Below are 16,701 nucleotides of genomic sequence, written 5' to 3'. Positions count from 1 at the left end.
CAGGGTGCACGCCTCCCCCGCTCCCCCCGAGTCCCCTTCCCCGCCGGCTCATGGCTCCACGGCTGTGGGGCTGCAGCAGGTACAGGGTGACCCTCCCCGCCCCGTCCCACCCGCGCAGGACTCCAAGCGCCCCATCATCTCGCTGCAAAAGCTGATCGTGAGGGAGGTAGCCAACGAGGAGAAAGCCATGTTTCTGATCAGCGCCTCCCTGCACGGGCCCGAGATGTACGAGATCTACACCAGCTCCAAGGAGGACAGGAACACCTGGATGGCCCACATCCGCAGGGCCGTGGAGAGGTGAGAGGGGCGCGGGTGGGCCTTCCCTCCACCGGCGGCTGTGCCCCTGGCTGTGGTGGCTGGCAAATCAGCAGAGACCTTGGGGCGCCTGTGACGGTGCCGGGGGTCGCAGGCGGGAGACCCCTTCGCTTTTCCCCTCCCTGTCATTCCACCTCGGTGCTCTGTCCGTCCCCTCACCTAAGGGCAGGCAGAGGATGCCATTCACCCCCTTCCGACAGCGGCTGAAAAGGCCCAGATGTCTGTGGCTGGAGGATGCGGGGCCCGCAGCTCTAACCTTCTGTATTGGTGGGCTGTCCACCTGACACGGGGGGCTGTCCTTCCTCCTCGGGCCAGGGGAGCCCTCAGGACCCCAGCCCCGTGGCTTTGAGTGATGCCTGCCTCCTGGTCCACCGACAGACGGTGGCCCGGCCTCCCTGCCCAGCCTGCTGCTGCCTCTCTTTATGCCCAGAAGCTTCTCAAAGCCGTAGTCTGCTTCGAGCCCCCTCAGTACTCAACTTCGGCCCTGCTGGCCTTGCAGCCTCCTGTAGCTGGGAGGTCCGCAGGGAATGAACTGCTCTGTCTCCTCCTCCCCCCCCACCCCCTGCAAGTTGTGCCAGACATTTAAAACCTGTGGCCGGTTACGTCCCGACACCTTGCGACTGGAGGCTTGCCGACGGCTGTGTTTCTGTCCTGCACGGTTGACCGTTAACAAACTAAATCTCTCAGCACGTCAGAGATGCTCTTTGCAGCCGGACCTGCAGGCAGACCTCAGTGCTGTTTCAGAGGCGGCCAGCACGTGGAGCGTGCTCGCCCATCCGCCCCCTCTCCCTGCAGCTGCCCGGACGAGGAGGAGGGCCCCTACAGCGAGGCCGAGGAGGAGAGGAAGGTGCTTGAGGCCCGCGCCTTGAGGCTGAGGGACTTCCAAGGTAAGGGCGGGGTGGGGTCAGCGTCACCTCCGCACCTCCGCACCCACGACGTGGCCCTCGTCTGGTGACTTGGCCCCCAGAGCCCTCCTGGGCCCAGCAGTAGCCTTTCTGTTCTATCCCATCGGAACTGGCCGTGGACCGAACCGCCGCCCAAGTGCCCAGGAGTTTGGCTGTGGGCTGTCCCATGTCCTGCGGTTCTGTGGGCCGTTTGCCCTGGGGTAGCGATCTTCCAGAGGGCGTGTGGGAAAGGGGGGTGGGGCACTAGGGTTCCTCCCTTGGTCCTCGCTCAAGAAGGGCTCAATAATTCACATACCTTACCAGTCACCCATTTAAAGTGTGCCATGCAGTGGCTTTTAGTATATACCAAAAGGATGTGCAACCATCACAGTCAATTTTAGGCTGTTTTCATCACCCCAGAAAGAAGCCCCATCCCCATTAGCAGTCACTCCCGTTCTTTCCCCATCTCCAGCAGCTGGGAACTTCTGTCCTACTGTCTATCTGTCTATGAATTTACTTATTCCAGACACCTCGTATAAATGGGGATATTTGTCCTTTTGTGACTGGCTTATTTCACCAAGCGTGATGTTTTCAAGGTTCACCCCTGTGGCAGAATCTCCTTCCTTTTTAAGGCTGAATAATATTACATTGTGTGGATGGACCACATCGTGCTTATTCTGCTCCCCGGTTTTAACAGATTCCTGTGAGATTTCAGCGAGGTCACTGCCAAGAATCCATCTCAGTACTCTGTGGTCTCAGTCAACTCCCCTCCTCTCTCTCACTCACTGTGATATTTATGTTTAACATAGGTAACATTTGAGCAGTAAGCACATAAAATTAGGCAGTATGTATTTTATCTCTTTTTGCGGGGAGAGGTGCAAGTTTGAGGGTATTAAGGAATAAAAATGTCCAAAAGAAATCAGGGAGAGAAATCCCACTGACCCCTGAAAGTATAATGTTAACATAGTATTCATTTCATCCCGTTCTAAATTTTTTTTTTAACATCTTTATTGGAGTATAATTGCTTTACAATGTTGTGTTTCTGCTGTACAACAAGGTGAATCAGCTCTATGTATACATATATCCCCATATCCCCTCCCTCTCGCATCTCCTTCCCACCCTCCCTATCCCACCCCTCTAGGTGGTCACAAAGCACCGAGCTGATCTCCCTGTGCTATGCAGCTGCTTCCCACCAGCTATCCATTTTACATTTGGTAGTGTATATATGTCCATGCCACTCTCTCACTTCGTCCCAGCTTACCCTTCCCCCTCCCTGTGTCCTCAAGTCCATTCTGTGCGTCTGCGTCTTTATTCCTGTCCTGCTCCTAGGTTCATCAGAACCTTTTTTTTTTTTTTAAGATTCCATATGTATGTGTTAGCATACGGAATTTGTTTTTCTCTTTCTGACTTACTTCACTCTGTACAACAGACTCTAGGTCCATCCACCTCACTACAAATAGCTCAATTTCGTTTCTTTTTATGGCTGAATAATATTCCATTGTATATATGTGCCAATCTTCTTTATCCATTCATCTGTCGATGGACACTTAGGTTGCTTCCATGTCCTGGCTATTGTAAATAGAGCTGCAGTGAACATGGTGGTACATGACTCTTTTTGAATTATGGTTTTCTCAGGGTATATGCCCAGTAGTGGGATTGCTGGGTCGTATGGTAGTTCTATTTTTAGTTTTTTAAAGAACCTCCATACTATTCTCCATAGTAGCTGTATCAATTTACATTCCCACCAACAGTGCAAGAGGGTTCCCTTTTCTCCACACCCTCTCCAGGATTTATTGTTTGTAGATTTTTTGATGATGGCCATTCTGACTGGTGTGAGGTGATACCTCATTGTAGTTTCGATTTGCATTTCTCTAATGATTAGTGATATTGAGCATCCTTTCATGTGTTTGTTGGCAATCTGTATATCTTCTTTGGAGAAATGTCTATTTAGGTCTTCTGCCCATTTTTGGATTGGGTTGTTTGGGTTTTTTTGATATTGAGCTGCACAACCTGCTTGTATATTTTGGAGATTAATCCTTTGTCAGTTGCTTTGTTTGCAAATATTTTCTCCCATTCTGAGGGTTGTCTTTTCGTCTTGTTTATGGTTTCCTTTGCTGTGCAAAAGCTTTTAAGTTTCATTAGGTCCCATTTGTTTATTTTTGGTTTTGTTTCCATTACTCTAGGAGGTGGGTCAAAAAGGATCTTGCTGTGATTTATGTCATTGAGTGTTCTGCTTATGTTTTCCTCTAAGAGTTTTATAGTGTCTGGCCTTACATTTAGGTCTGTAATCCATTTTGTGTTTATTTTTGTGTATGGTGTTAGGAAGTGTTCTAATTTCATTCTTTTACATGTAGCTGTCCAGTTTTCCCAGCACCACTTATTGAAGAGGCTGTCTTTTCTCCACTGTATATTCTTGTCTCCTTTATCAAAAATAAGGTGACCATTTGTGTGTGGGTTTATCTCTGGGCTTTCTATCCTGTTCCATTGATCTATAGTTCTGTTTCTGTGCCAGTACCATACTGTATTGATTACTGCAGCTTTGTAGTATAGTCTGAAGTCAGGGAGCCTGATTCCTCTAGCTCCGTTTTTCTTTCTCAAGATTGCTTTGGCTATTCGGGGTCGTTTGTGTTTCCATACAAATTGTGAAATTTTTTGTTATAGTTCTGTGAAAAATGGCATTGGTACTTTGATAGGGATTGCACTGAACCTGTAGATTGCTTTCGGTAGTAGAGTCATTTTCATAATGTTGATTCTTCCAGTCCAAGAACATGGTGTGTCTCTCCATCTGTTTGTGTCATCTTTAATTTCTTTCATCAGTGTTGTATAGTTTTCTGCATACAGGTCTTTTGTCTCCTTAGGTAGTTTATTCCTAGGTATTTTATTCTGTTTGCTGCAATGGTAAATGGAAGTGTTTCCTTAATTTCTCTTTTGGATTTTTTGTCATTAGTGTATAGGAATGCAAGAGATTTCTGTGCATTAATTTTGTATCCAGCTACTTTACCAAATTCATTGATTAGCTCTACTAGTTTTCTGGTAGCATCTTTAGGATTCTCTATGTATAGTATCATGTCAGCAGCAAACAGTGACAGTTTTACTTCTTCTTTTCCAATTTGGATTCTTTTTATTTCTTTTTCTTTGATTGCTGTGGCTAAAACTTCCAAAACTACATTGAATAATAGTCATGAAAGTGGGCAACCTTGTCTTGTTCCTGATCTTAGAGTAAATGGTTTCAGTTTTTCACCATTGAGGACGATGTTGGCTGTGGGTTTGTCATATATGGCCTTTATTATGTTGAGGTAGGTTCCCTCTGTGCCTGCTTTATGGAGAGTTTTTGTCATAAATGGGTACTGAATTTTGTCAAAAGCTTTTTCTGCATCTATTGAGATGATCATATGATTTTTATCCTTCAGTTTGTTAATATGGTGTATCACAATGATTGATTTGCATATATTGAAGAATCCTTGCATTCCTGGGATAAATCCCACTTGATCATGATTTAATGTGCTGTTGGATTCTGTTTGCTAGTACTTTGTTGAGGATTTTTGCATCTATGTTCATCAGTGATACTGGCCTGTAGTTTTCTTTTTTTGTGACATCTTTGTCTGGTTTTGGTATCAGGGTGATGGTGGCCTCGTAGAATGAGTTTGGGAGTGTTCCTCCCTCTGCTATATTTTGGAAGAGTTTGAGAAGGACAGGCGTTAGCTCTTCTCTAAATGTTTGATAGAATATGCCTGTGAAGCCATCTGGTCCTGGGCTTTTGTTTGTTGGAAGATTTTTAATCACAGTTTCAATTTCAGTGCTTGTGATTAGTCTGTTTATATTTTCTATTTCTTCCTGGTTCAGTCTGGAAGGTTGTGCTTTTCTAAGAATTTGTCCATTTCTTCCAGGTTGTGCATTTTATTTGCATATAGTTGCTTGTAGTAATCTCTCATGATCCTTTGTATTTCTGCAGTGTCAGTTGTTACTTCTCCTTTTTCATTTCTAATTCTATTGATTTGAGTCTTCTTTTTTTTCTTGATGAATCTGGCTAATGGTTTGTCAATTTTGTTTATCTTCTCAATGAACCAGGTTTCAGTTTTATTGATTTTTGCTATTGTTTCCTTAATTTCTTTTTCATTTATTTCCTATCTGATCTTTATGATTTCTTTCCTTCTGCTAACTTTGGGGGTTTTTTTGTTCTTCTTTCTCTAATTGCTTTAGGTGTAAGGTTAGGTTATTTATTTGAGATTTTTCTTGTTTCTCGAGGTGGATTGTATTGCTATAAACTTCCCTCTTAGAACTGCTTTTGCTGCATCCCATAGGTTTTGGGTCGTCGTGTTTTCATTGTCATTTGTTTCTAGGTATTTTTTGATTTCCTCAGTGATCTCTTGGTTATTTAGTAGTGTATTGTTTAGCCTCCATGTGTTTGTATTTTTTTAGAGTTTTTTTCCTGTAATTGATATCTAGTCTCATAGTGTTGTGGTTGGAAAAGATACCTGATACAATTTCAATTTTCTTAAATTTACCAAGGCTTGATTTGTGATGCAAGATATGATCTATCATGGAGAATGTTCCATGGCACTTGAGAAGAAAGTATATTCTGTTGTTTTTGGATGGAATGTCCTATAAATATCAATTAAGTCCATCTTGTCTAATGTGTCATTATTAAAACATCTTGTGTTTCCTTATTTATTTTCATTTTGGATGATCTGTCCATTGGTGAAAGTGGGGTGTTAAAGTCCCCTTCTATTATTGTGTTACTGTCAATTTCCCTTTTTATGGCTGTCAGTATTTGCCTTATGTATTGAGGTGCTCCTATGTTGGGTGCATAAATATTTACAATTGTTATATCTTCTTCTCGGATTGATCCCTTGATCATTATGTAGTGTCCTTCTTTGTCTCTTGTAATAGTCCTTATTTTAAAGTCTGTTTTGTCTGACATGAGAATTGCTACTCCAACTTTCTTTTGATTTCCATTTGCATGGAATATCTTTTTCCATCCCCTCACTTTCAGTCTGTATGCATCCCTAGGTCTGAAGTGGGTCTCTTGTAGACAGCATATATACAGGTCTTGTATCCATTCAGCCAGTCTGTGTCTTTTGGTTGGCACATTTAATCCATTTACATTTAAGGTAATTATCAATATGTATGTTCCTATGACCATTTTATTAATTGTTTTGGGTTTGTTTTTGTAGGTCCTTTTCTTCTCTTATGTTTCCTGCCTAGGGAAGTTCCTTTAGCATTTGTTGTAAAGCTGGTTTGGTGGTGCTGAATTCTCTTAACTTTTGCTTGTCTGTAAAGGTTTTAATTTCTCCCTCGGATCTGAATGAGATCCTTGTTGGGTAGAGTAATCTTGGTTGTAGGTTTTTCCCTTTCATCACTTTAAATATGTCCTGCCACTCCCTTCTGGCTTGCAGAGTTTCTGCTGAAAGATCAGCTGTTAACCTTATGGGGATTCCCTTGTATGTTATTTGTTGCTTTTCCCTTGCTGCTTTTAATATTTTTTCTTTGTATTTAATTTTTGATAGTTTGATTAATATGTGTCTTGGCATGTTTCTCCTTGGATTTATCCTGTGTGGGACTCTCTGTGCTTCCTGGACTTGATTGACTATTTCCTTTCCCATGTTAGGGAAGTTTTGAACTATAATCTCTTCAAATATTTTCTCAATCCCTTTTTTTCTCTTCTTCTTCTGGGACCCCTATAATTCGAATGTTGCTGTGTTTAATGTTGTCCCAGAGGTCTCTGAGACTGTCCTCAATTCTTTTCATTCTCTTCTGTTTATTCTGCTCTGTGGTAGTTATTTCCACTATTTTATCTTCCGGGTCACTTATCCGTTCTTCTGCCTCAGTTATTCTGCTACTGAATCCTTCTAGAGAATTTTTAATTTCATTTATTGTGTTGTTCATCATTGTTTGTTTGCTCTTTAGTCCTTCTAGGTCCTTGTTAAACTTTTGTTGTATTTTCTCCATTCTGTTTCCAAGATTTTGGATCATTTCTACTATCATTACTCTGAATTCTTTTTCAGATAGACTGCCTATTTCCTCTTCATTTGTTTGGGCTGGTGGGTTTTTACCTTGCTCCTTCATCTGCTGTGTGTTTCTCTGTCTTCTCCTTTTGCTTAACTTAACTGTGTTTGGGGTCTTCTCTTCACAGGCTGCAGGTTCGTAGTTCCCGTTGTTTTTGGTGTCTGCCCCCAGTGGGTGAGGTTGGTTCACTGGCTTGTGTAGGCTTCCTGGTGGAGGGGACTGGTGCCTACCTGTGTTCTGGTGGGTGGGGCTGGATCTTGTCTTTCTGGTGGGCGGGGCCGCATCTGTTGGTGTGTGTTGGGGTGTCTGTCAACTTAGTATGATTTTTGAACAGCCTCACTGCTAACGGGTGGGGTTGTGTTCCTGTCTTGCTGGTTGTTTGGCATGGGGCATCCAGCACTAGAGCTTGCTGGCCATTGGGTGGAGCTGGGTCTTAGCGTTGAGACGGAAATCTCTGGGAGAGCTCTCGCCAATTGATATTACGTAGGGCCGGGAGGTCTCTGGTGGACCAATGTCCTGAACTCGGCTCTCCCACCTCGGAGGCTCAGGCCTGACACCAGGCTGGAGCACCAAGATCCTGTCAGCCACACGGCAAATAGTGGTAGAAGGCCAACATCTAGAAAGTAGGGGCCCATCCACTCAGCCTCAGGGCTGTTCCAACGTTGTCAGGGCTCCACCATTCCCTCGGGGCTGGTGCACCTCCTCTCCAGTGTGTCCCGTTCTAACTCTCATTTCTGCCGGAGGGTAATAAAATACATGCCCTGCACAGATGCATCTCCATGGGTACCACAGAATCATACAGGAACGTCTCCTCATCACCCATTCCTGACAGTAGTCTTAGTGAATTCGAAATAGATGTTTCCTTCACCAAGATCTTCTTTATTATCTTGGACCAAAAGCCAATCTCATCCTTCACACTGGACCATCAGGGACACTCCCATCTAAGTCAGGAGCGAGGCAGGGCCCCCCACCCCCCCCACCCTCACCATTAGTAGCTTCCTCCTGGACGTTCCAGCCAGGGTAATAAAGGAAGAAGCGGAAGTAAGAGATCACGATTGGTAGGGAGGTGGCAGAATTATTTTTTGCAGGTGACATGATTATCTGCCTAGGAAATCTTGTAGAATCAACTGGAAAACTATTTGAAATGTAAGAGAGCTCAATAATTTAGCTGAACGGGATGTGTATATTTATACTAGCAATCACCAGTGAGAAAGTCTAATAAAATAAGTCGTAGTCATGGCAGCAAAAAAAAAAAGGTATAGGGACTTCCCTGGTGGTCCAGTGGTTAAGACTCCACGCTTCCATTGCAGGGGGCCCAGGTTCAACCCCTGGTCAGGGAACTAAGATCCCGCATGCCTTGTGGTGCGGCCAAAAAAAAAAAAGTATAAAACCCAGAGACTTGTAAGGAGATTAGAAAACTAAGTCTTATAAGGCTCTGAATTTGTCCCAAACTAATGAAAATCAGCCCGTTATGGTCCTCCCCCATGCCCCCACCGTGTTTGATTTTTATAATTGAGGGAAACAAGCTGGAGACAGGGCCACGCCCTTGCCTGCTTGTCGGGAATGTTGGACGAAGGGAGAGGTCCAGCTCCGGACAGGGCGTGGGTCAGCAGGCTTCCCAGGGGCCCGCCTGGCCCTGTGAGGCATCCTTACACCGGCTCCTGGGGGGAAACCACCCCAGAGGAGGCCGACCGCCACGCCCATCGCCACTTTGCAGAGCGACTTAACATTAAAGATCAGCAGATCGCCCAGAGCCTCAGCGAGAAGCAGCACATCTACCTGGCGATGGCTGAGATGAGCGGCCTCGAGGACCTCGCCCCGGCTCGCCTCCTCTTCCGGGGAGGGGACGCCCCCGAGAACCTGCAGGGGGAGCTGATTCTCAAGTCGGCCATGAGTGAGAGTAAGTGGCCTCCAGCCCTCGCTGAGCGCCGGCCCGCCCTCCCTGTGCTGCCTGGTGGGCTCCCGGGAGACCCCAGGCTGGGCACACAGCCCCGTGGGGCCCACAGGCCGCCCTGTCCGGGCACGATTCTGTCTGCCTCTGTTCTGCTTAGAGCTGGAAGGTCCTTGGACCCAGTCGGGTGCAGACCCCTCGCTGCAGATTTAAAGTACCATCTCCTCTTCACTCAACAAACACTCCCGGGGCTGGACCCGGGGGTCTCAAATTGACTGAGACGGTTCCTCTTTTCTGATGAGTGGGTCACTGATGCTGTCCCCAGAAAAATACACACATACACATTTGGTGGGTCGTTTCAGGGGCTCCTGGCCGCACAGCCACGGGAGGGCGGTGGCCCGTAAGAGGCCTGCTTCCGGGAGCTGACAGGGTCCTTGCGGAGCTCCTAGAAACTTCCACGCAACTGCTGAGCCCCATGCTAGGCCAGGGCATGTGCTCCTGCCGGGCAGTCAGGCAGCAGGGCCAGCACTGTTCTTTCAGCGGCAGGCGAGACAGAATTTTCCATCGGAGTGGAAAGGCCAGAGGGGCCCCGCGGGGACTGCGCTCCTGCCCGGCCTCGCTCCCTCCGGCCGTGCCTCCCACGCCTCCAGTCACCACTGTTCTTGGGCTCCCGAGACCCTCTCATGTCCTGTGCCTCGGCCTGGAGTAGTCTCCCCACCTCCTCACCTGGCCAAAGCCCGTCTGTCCTCGAGCACCTTGTGTGACCAGCCCTGCCCCCCCCAAGGCCACCTCCCGTGGCCCCTGACCTCCTGTATAACCGTCAGCACACAGGCAGTGAACACGCCGAGTTCCCTCCTAGGCCCAGCGCAGACCCAGGCCCAGGGCCCGGAGCGCCCCGAGGTCCGGCCTCGTGTAGATACAGATTGGCACATCCTGGGTGCAGTACCTGTGTAGGGGGTGCACAGAGTCAGAGGGGGTGACCGACACCCTGCGAGGCCGTGGCCCGGGTCCCTGCACCCTGCTCTGATGCCCACGGCAGGGCCGCAGGGTGACTCGGTTCCCCTCCATCTCCTTCCGCAGTCGAGGACATCCAGAGCCTGATCTGCAGGCGGCTGGGCAGCGCCAACAGCCAGGTGGATGACGGGGGCGGCTCCTCGGCCCCAGCTCGGAGGGTGGAGGCCTCCGGGGGCTACGACAGCGCCGGCAGCCCCGGCAAGAGTGAGTGGCGCCGCCTCCTCTCGGGGCTGGGGCTTCTCGGGACCCCGGGAGGTCGGCGGGTGCAGGAGGATGTGCAGTTTCTTAAAATGTTCCCTTCACAAAGCATCCTTGTCAAAGCCCAGACGTTTGCTGTTCAGCATCTCTGCTGCTGATTCCCCTCAACCTTCTATAAACTCTCCGGGGTCAGGGTTCTGGAACTTTCCAGGGGTTGTGAGTCACGTTCTGACAGCAGCACCCAGGCCAGTTCCTGCTGCTGGTCTCTGCGCCCCACATGCCGCCCTTTCTGCCCAGGTCGGAAGGCAGCAGCCCGGCCACGATTCCTACCCAGGATGGGGGCAGGGTGGGGAACAGGGCATGCAGACCCCTCGGGACCCGCGGCATCTCACGCGCCTGGCTTGGGGTTTCAGATGGCAGTTTTCAGAAGAACGTCTGCAATAGCAACCCCAGCCTCCGAGACTGGCAGGGCCCCGCGGGCAGCCCGGACTCGAGGCTCGGCGACACCCCGGGGGCCTCCGAGGAAGCACCGCAGGCGGTACGCTGCCTCCTTGGGATGTTCCCGAGCTCCACACAGAGTCGGCCCCAGTGCTTTCAATTATCGTCAGTGAGGGTGAACAGCCTGTGCTTGGCTTGTCTGGTTTTTCCGTCTCAGGGCAAATAGTGAGCAGCGTCGTCCCGGTTGACGGTGACTAATAGTCAATGTGCAGACTGACGTGTGGCCAGGTGACCCTCCTGGTTCCTCCTGCAGGCCCCGGCAAGGGCGGGGCGGGAGGCAGGGGAGGGGCGGGCTCAGGGCGGCGGCCTCAGCAACAGGTGAGAGCCACCATGCGGGGACCACGAGCTTTCAGTCTGCACGGGTGTCCTCCCCCGCCCCCCGCCGGATGCCAAGGTCACTGGCTGTTCCCTCTTTGACTCAGAAGGCCCACCCTTGCCAAGCGCTGGGGTCAGAGTTGGAGGCCGGCTGCCTCAGGCCACCTCTGAGCCTCTGAGGTCTGAGGCCTGGGCTCTTCCGACAACCACCCCCTCCCACCCCACCCCCGCGGCCAGGCTCAGAGCTTCCCACACGGCGGGCCCAGCCCGCCCGCCGCCCTCGCACCTCCCGGAGGCCACCCTGCACCCACCCTGCGCCCTCATTTTCCAGACACCAAGGCTGGCACAAGTCAGACGAGCAGGCAGGGGCCTGTCCCGTGCTAAGGGGATGCCTTAGCGATACTGCGGGTCCCGCTCGAGTTGGATTGGCCCTTAGAAGCTCTCTGTGCTGTGATGCCGTGTTTCCACAGGCGGAGGCACCAGGTGCTGAGCCCAGCCCCCGGCTGCCTGCCCTCCTGGAGTCGGAGGTAAGCGCGGGCTTGTGCGTCCCCCCGGGGCCGGCACGCACGCCCGGCGGGGCTTCCTGCAGAGCGCCAACGCCCCTCTCCCTCTCTCAGCAGCTCGTCCAGCGGATCCAGACACTGTCCCAGCTGCTCCTCAGCCTCCAGGTACGCGGCTTGCGGGGAGCGTGGCAGGCCGCACGTGCCCTTCTCCGGGTTGGGGGGAGGCTGGGCTCTTCCTCAAGCCGGCCGCTCACCGGCCCTCCCTTCCCCCAGGCGGTCATCGCCCAGCAGGACAGCTACGTGGAGACGCAGAGGGCGGCCATCCAGGAGCGCGAGAAGCAGTTCCGGCTGCAGTCGACGCGCGGGAACCTGCTGCTGGAGCAGGAGCGGCAGCGCAACTTCGAGAAGCAGCGGGAGGAGCTGGCGGGCGTGCAGAAGCTGCAGGGCCAGCTGCGGCTAGAGCAGCAGCGCTGGGAGTGCGAGCGGGGGCGCCAGCGCCAGGAGCTGGACGTGGCCGCGGCGCGGCTGCGGCAGCGCGAGAGCGAGTCGCTGCGGGTGCAGGAGCAGCTGAGCCAGGAGCGCGAGGAGCTGGAGCGCCAGCGCCAGGCCTACCAGCACGACCTGGAGCGGCTGCGCGAAGCCCAGCGCGCCGTGGAGCGGGAGCGCGAGCGGCTGGAGCTGCTGCGCAGAGTGAAGAAGCAGAGCACGGTGGCCGGGGCGCTGCCGCCCGAGGTGCTTGCAGAGGTGAGCGCTGGGGGTGCGTCCTGGGCCCGTGCGGGCGCGGGCACGTCTGTGAGTTGTGAGTGCGTGAGCACATGCGTGGGTGTGTATGTCTGTGTTTTCGGGACAGGCGGTAAATGGCAGCTCCGTCGGGCCAGCGTCAGCCTCTGCCCAGATCTGACCCTCCCAGCTAAGAAGCTTCCGTTAAGCCACCCCTGGCCCGGGAGCTGGGCGGGCAGGCAGGCCAGGTCCATCCATCTCCAAAAACCCCGCCCCACCCGGGAGCCGGCAGAGTGCGGGCGAGGCTGGCCCGCGGCGCCATGCAAATCTGCGGGGCGCGGCTCCTTGGCGGGACACGGAAGGGCTTCCCGCAGGAACCACCGTTGGTGTCTTCTGTCGCTCTTTCAGGCCCAGCCCCCCAGCCACACTCCCAGCTTCAACGGGGAAGGGCTGGAAGGGCCCGCGGCCCTGGCTAAAGCGCCAGGGCCCCGGGTGAGCTTGCTGCTGTCTGGTGCCGGGCCTGAGTACGCAGAGCGCCCCGAGGTGACCCGCAGGGACAGCGCCCTGGCTGAGGGTCGGCCAGCCAAGAGCGACGTGCCCATCCAGCTGCTCAGCGCCACTAACCAGATCCAGAGGCAGGCGGCCGTGCAGCAGCAGATCCCCACCAAGCTGGCCGCCTCCACCAAGGGCGGCAAGGACAAGGGCGGCAAGAGCCGGGGCTCCCACCGCTCGGAGAGCTCAGGTGAGTTGGGGCCTCCTGGCAGCCCCCTCCCTACCTTGCCCAGGGCCCGCCTGGCCCCTCGCCTCTGGAGGGGGCATCGGGAGGAAACCCCAAGGCACAGCTGGTGATGCAGCTGAGGCTGCCCCCTCCCCCCACCCCCCATGTGGAGGTCTTTCATCTCAAAGAGCAAAAAAATGGAAACATCAAACCTCAGCTCCTGTTCCCGCCTTGGCCCTCAAACTGGGATCAGGGACAAGGGAACGTGCTGGCGATTCAGAAACGAGCCTTGGAAACCTTTGCGCAGTTAGTCGCCCGGGGCGGGAAGTCGGGCAGGAAGTTGCGCAGTGATCGATGCTCCTGCTCTGCTACCAAGCCCCGCCCTGCGCTGGCCCAGGTGCTGCCAGCTCTGGTGGTGGCCTTGCTCCACCTACGGCACACTCAGCCCTTGCACCAGAGCACCCTGCAGCCAGTGGTCCCCGGTAGGGCAGGCCCAGGGGGAGCATCCCTGGGACATTCCTGGGGAGCACGGCCTGTGTCCCAGGACCACTGGGCAGCAGGGTCACAGGGCCTCTCGTCCAAAGGTTTAAATGACTGCAGGGCCTTCTGTGGTCGGGCAGGGGTGTCTGCCCTGGATTTTGTCACTGAATTTGGGGCCTAATGTCTGAGTGGGGTCTCTCCCTGGGAACGGGCGCTGGGGAAAGTGTGGGCGAGAAGTGGGATGAGGCCCTGGCCCGGGTCCGCAGAGCGCTCCTGTGCCTGGAGCGAGGCCGAGCGCCCCAGCCGGTACCTTCCTCCCGCTTCCAGCCTCATTGGACCTGAAGCAGCCACTGCTTCTCAACAAGTTCATGGGCAAAGAGGAGAACGCCTCTCGGAGCCGCCGCTCGCTGAGTCCCATCCTGCGCAGCTCCACACCCCCCCCAGGTGAGCCGGCCCGCACCCCACCCCCACCCCCTGGCACCCACGGTGCCTGGCAGCTGGTGACACCCACCACCCCCTCTCTCTTCCAGACTCCTGCCTCCCAGCCTCGACCCCGGTCCCGGCTGATGTCCCCAATGAGTACTTCACCTTCAAGGCCTGGGGGGCATCCTCCCCACCCGTGGCCCTGTCCTCCACACCACTCGACAAGGAAGAAGCCGGCAAGGAAGATGTCATCTTCTTCTAGGGGGCGTGGCTCGGGGTGCAGACCCCTCCCTGTGCCGCCACCGTCCGTGCTCTCTGGGGACGCGCCCCCCGGCCCTCTCCCATTCCCAAGTAGGCCTCTGCCAACCACCACCAGGCCGGGGCAGCGCTGGCCTGCCATCTTGAGGCTCTCTGTAGGATTAGCAGTGGTGCCTGGGCAACTTTTAAACCTATTTTTTCTAACACAAAAAGGAAAGTTTTTAACAGAAGGTTGAACCAAAGCTAACCCATGGAGCTGTCATCGTAGCGCCCCGTTTGGGTAGAGAGACCAACTCCAGGCTGTGTTTCCAAGGTAGTGACCAACTGTGGTGGTTCCACCTAGAGCATGATAACAGGCCAGACCCCGGCCTGAGGAGATGCTGGCCCAGGCTGGGCTCCATGGCCACCAGGAGACCCTGGAGCGAGTCATGATGGCACCAGAAGGGGCCCAGTGGTGTTGGCTCTGTCCACAGAATCAGGCAGAATTGACTTCCATGAGTGGGTTCATGGTGAACCTCCAGGCCAAGACATGAGCCCAGCCAGGGGTGGCACACAGCTCTCCTGGGACAGGGCCACAGGGCTGGGCAGCCAGAGAGGTTGGCTGATGGCTTGCCTGGCGGGTCCTACAGGTGCAGAAACTCGTCCTCAAAGGGGCTGACCTGGAAGGGACTGACCGTAGCTCATTTTAATCTGGTGGAGGTTTTTAAAACCTGCTCCTGTCAAACTCGGTGCTTTCCCAAGGCGCCTCACCAAGGCAGCGTGGTTCTGTGGCCCTCTCGAATACCAGGCGCCCAGGAAGCCAAGTCCAGAGCTTCAGCCAGGGCTGGCACACACCTGAGGGTCGCAGCCCCGGGTGGAGGGTCCTCCATCCCCATGAGACGGGCCAGTTGCTCCAGGGCTGCCGGGGGGTAGTCCCTATAGGGCTGGTGTCCCGAGCCGATGGGCAGATGCCGGGGCAAAGGGCAGTGGGGCGGAATGCTGGAGGGACCCATGTGGCCTGGGTGGTGACAGTTGCCAGTGAGCGCACAGACGGCCGCCTCGCGGGCACCTCACATCCAGTGAGCTGTCGCAGCTTATTGTCAGCAAACACCCAGGAGGAGGGAGAGGGCCACCGGTCCAGCCTCGAGGCGAGGCTGTAGGTGTCGGGGATGGCGTCGCATGTCCATGAACAGTCCCAGGGTGGCAACTGGGTCAGACCCACGTTCCAGCTCTGGCCAAGTGCAGGCTTGGGTACCAGGCAGGGGGAGGAGGGGAACGACGGGGCATTCCAGCCTCTTCCTGCACCCCAGGCTCCCCAGTGGAACCCACAGCCCAGTACCTCCCGAAGCGTTGGCGGGAAGACTGAGTCCTGGCGGAACAGGAGCCCGGGCACCCGGGGCGAGGTGACACAGCCAGCAGTGACAAGGAACTGACAGTGGTTCCGGACCTCTCCCAAGCTGTTTCCTGCCCCTCTGGGGACCTCCCCCACCTCGCCCTTGCCCGAGGGCCTGCGGCACCAGCGAGCAGCAAAGAGCAGCGGCCTCTCTGCCCCGGGACACGTCCAGGTCATCTGTGCCACGTCTGTAATCAGTGTTTGTGTTTTGTACTGAGACGCATCAGAGCACTTTAGAAAAGTTGACTTTTAAGTTCCTGTCCTGTTGTGAAGAGGACATTGCTGGGCCGCGAGCCCCACCCACAGATCCGCTGTGACCCTCCCAGAGGATTCCTCGGGCGATCAGCAGCTCGAGGCCACGTGGATATCAGCCGAGGAGATTTCCTGGTGGTGCCAGCAGCGGGGCAGCACCGTGGGCACATCTCACCAGGACCCCGAGGTCACTCCTGGGTAGAGCTCAGTCTTATTTGTAAAGTTAGGGGTCGAGCAGATGTTCCTATTTCTGTGGGATCTGTGCACGTTCATCGTGACCATGACCTTAGTCCACCCGACAGTTACTTTTACAATGATGGCAGCATTTCCTCACTGTGATATATGTCGGAACCGCCCTAGAACTTAAGACCTGATTCTAGCAATAAATGTGTCTGAGATGAGCTGACCGGAGTGGCGGTTCTTCGGAGTTTTGTTTTAGGATCACCTGCGCAAAGGTTGGTGCTGCAGTGTGCTTTCGGGGCGGGGGGCGGGGAGGAGAGGAGCCTCGGGCCCTCTGCTGCACTAGGAGGCCTGCACACCAGGCCCAGGGCCTGCCTGCCAACCAGGCTGTGGTGCCCTGTCCCTCCCATGTGGGCCCAGGACACCACGGCAGTGCCCGCCGCCGCTGTCACCTCTCCTGCTGGGCGCACTGCTCCCCCTGCCCCGAGGCTGGGGCGGGGAATGTAGGGAGGCGGGGGACGCCTCCCAGGCGAGTGACAGCACCTTACCCCCCGCTGGGCACCAGCTCAGACCAGGGGTTGGATGGACTGCACAGAGCGCCCAGGCCAGGTAGCCTGCTCTGTCCCGGTGAGGAAGCCCCAGACAGTGACTCCATCTGGACAAAGTTGGGAGGC

General features: G+C 54.0%; 1 protein-coding gene across 3 annotated transcripts in view; it reads left to right on the top strand.

Annotated features, from left to right (window-relative positions):
- The window catches only part of ARHGEF18 (Rho/Rac guanine nucleotide exchange factor 18), a 67,468-nt gene extending 51,210 nt beyond the window's left edge, over positions 1 to 16,258 (top strand). The window contains exons 10-20 of one of the 3 annotated variants that reach the window (XM_036846603.1): positions 119 to 297; positions 1,111 to 1,202; positions 8,923 to 9,105; positions 10,177 to 10,314; positions 10,722 to 10,846; positions 11,592 to 11,648; positions 11,739 to 11,789; positions 11,898 to 12,368; positions 12,753 to 13,086; positions 13,870 to 13,986; positions 14,073 to 16,258. In XM_036846603.1, the coding sequence (XP_036702498.1) occupies positions 119 to 297; positions 1,111 to 1,202; positions 8,923 to 9,105; positions 10,177 to 10,314; positions 10,722 to 10,846; positions 11,592 to 11,648; positions 11,739 to 11,789; positions 11,898 to 12,368; positions 12,753 to 13,086; positions 13,870 to 13,986; positions 14,073 to 14,227 (1,902 nt within the window). In that variant the 3' untranslated portion in view covers positions 14,228 to 16,258. The remainder of the gene's footprint in view (positions 1 to 118; positions 298 to 1,110; positions 1,203 to 8,922; positions 9,106 to 10,176; positions 10,315 to 10,721; positions 10,847 to 11,591; positions 11,649 to 11,738; positions 11,790 to 11,897; positions 12,369 to 12,752; positions 13,087 to 13,869; positions 13,987 to 14,072) is intronic. The other 2 variants (XM_036846602.1, XM_036846601.1) reach the window with 2 other exon arrangements.
- The last annotated feature ends 443 nt before the right edge of the window (positions 16,259 to 16,701 follow it).

This window comes from Balaenoptera musculus, chromosome 3, assembly GCF_009873245.2.
Source record: "Balaenoptera musculus isolate JJ_BM4_2016_0621 chromosome 3, mBalMus1.pri.v3, whole genome shotgun sequence".
Taxonomy (NCBI): Eukaryota; Metazoa; Chordata; class Mammalia; order Artiodactyla; family Balaenopteridae; genus Balaenoptera; species Balaenoptera musculus.
This window is presented reverse-complemented; position numbering and strand designations above follow the sequence as displayed.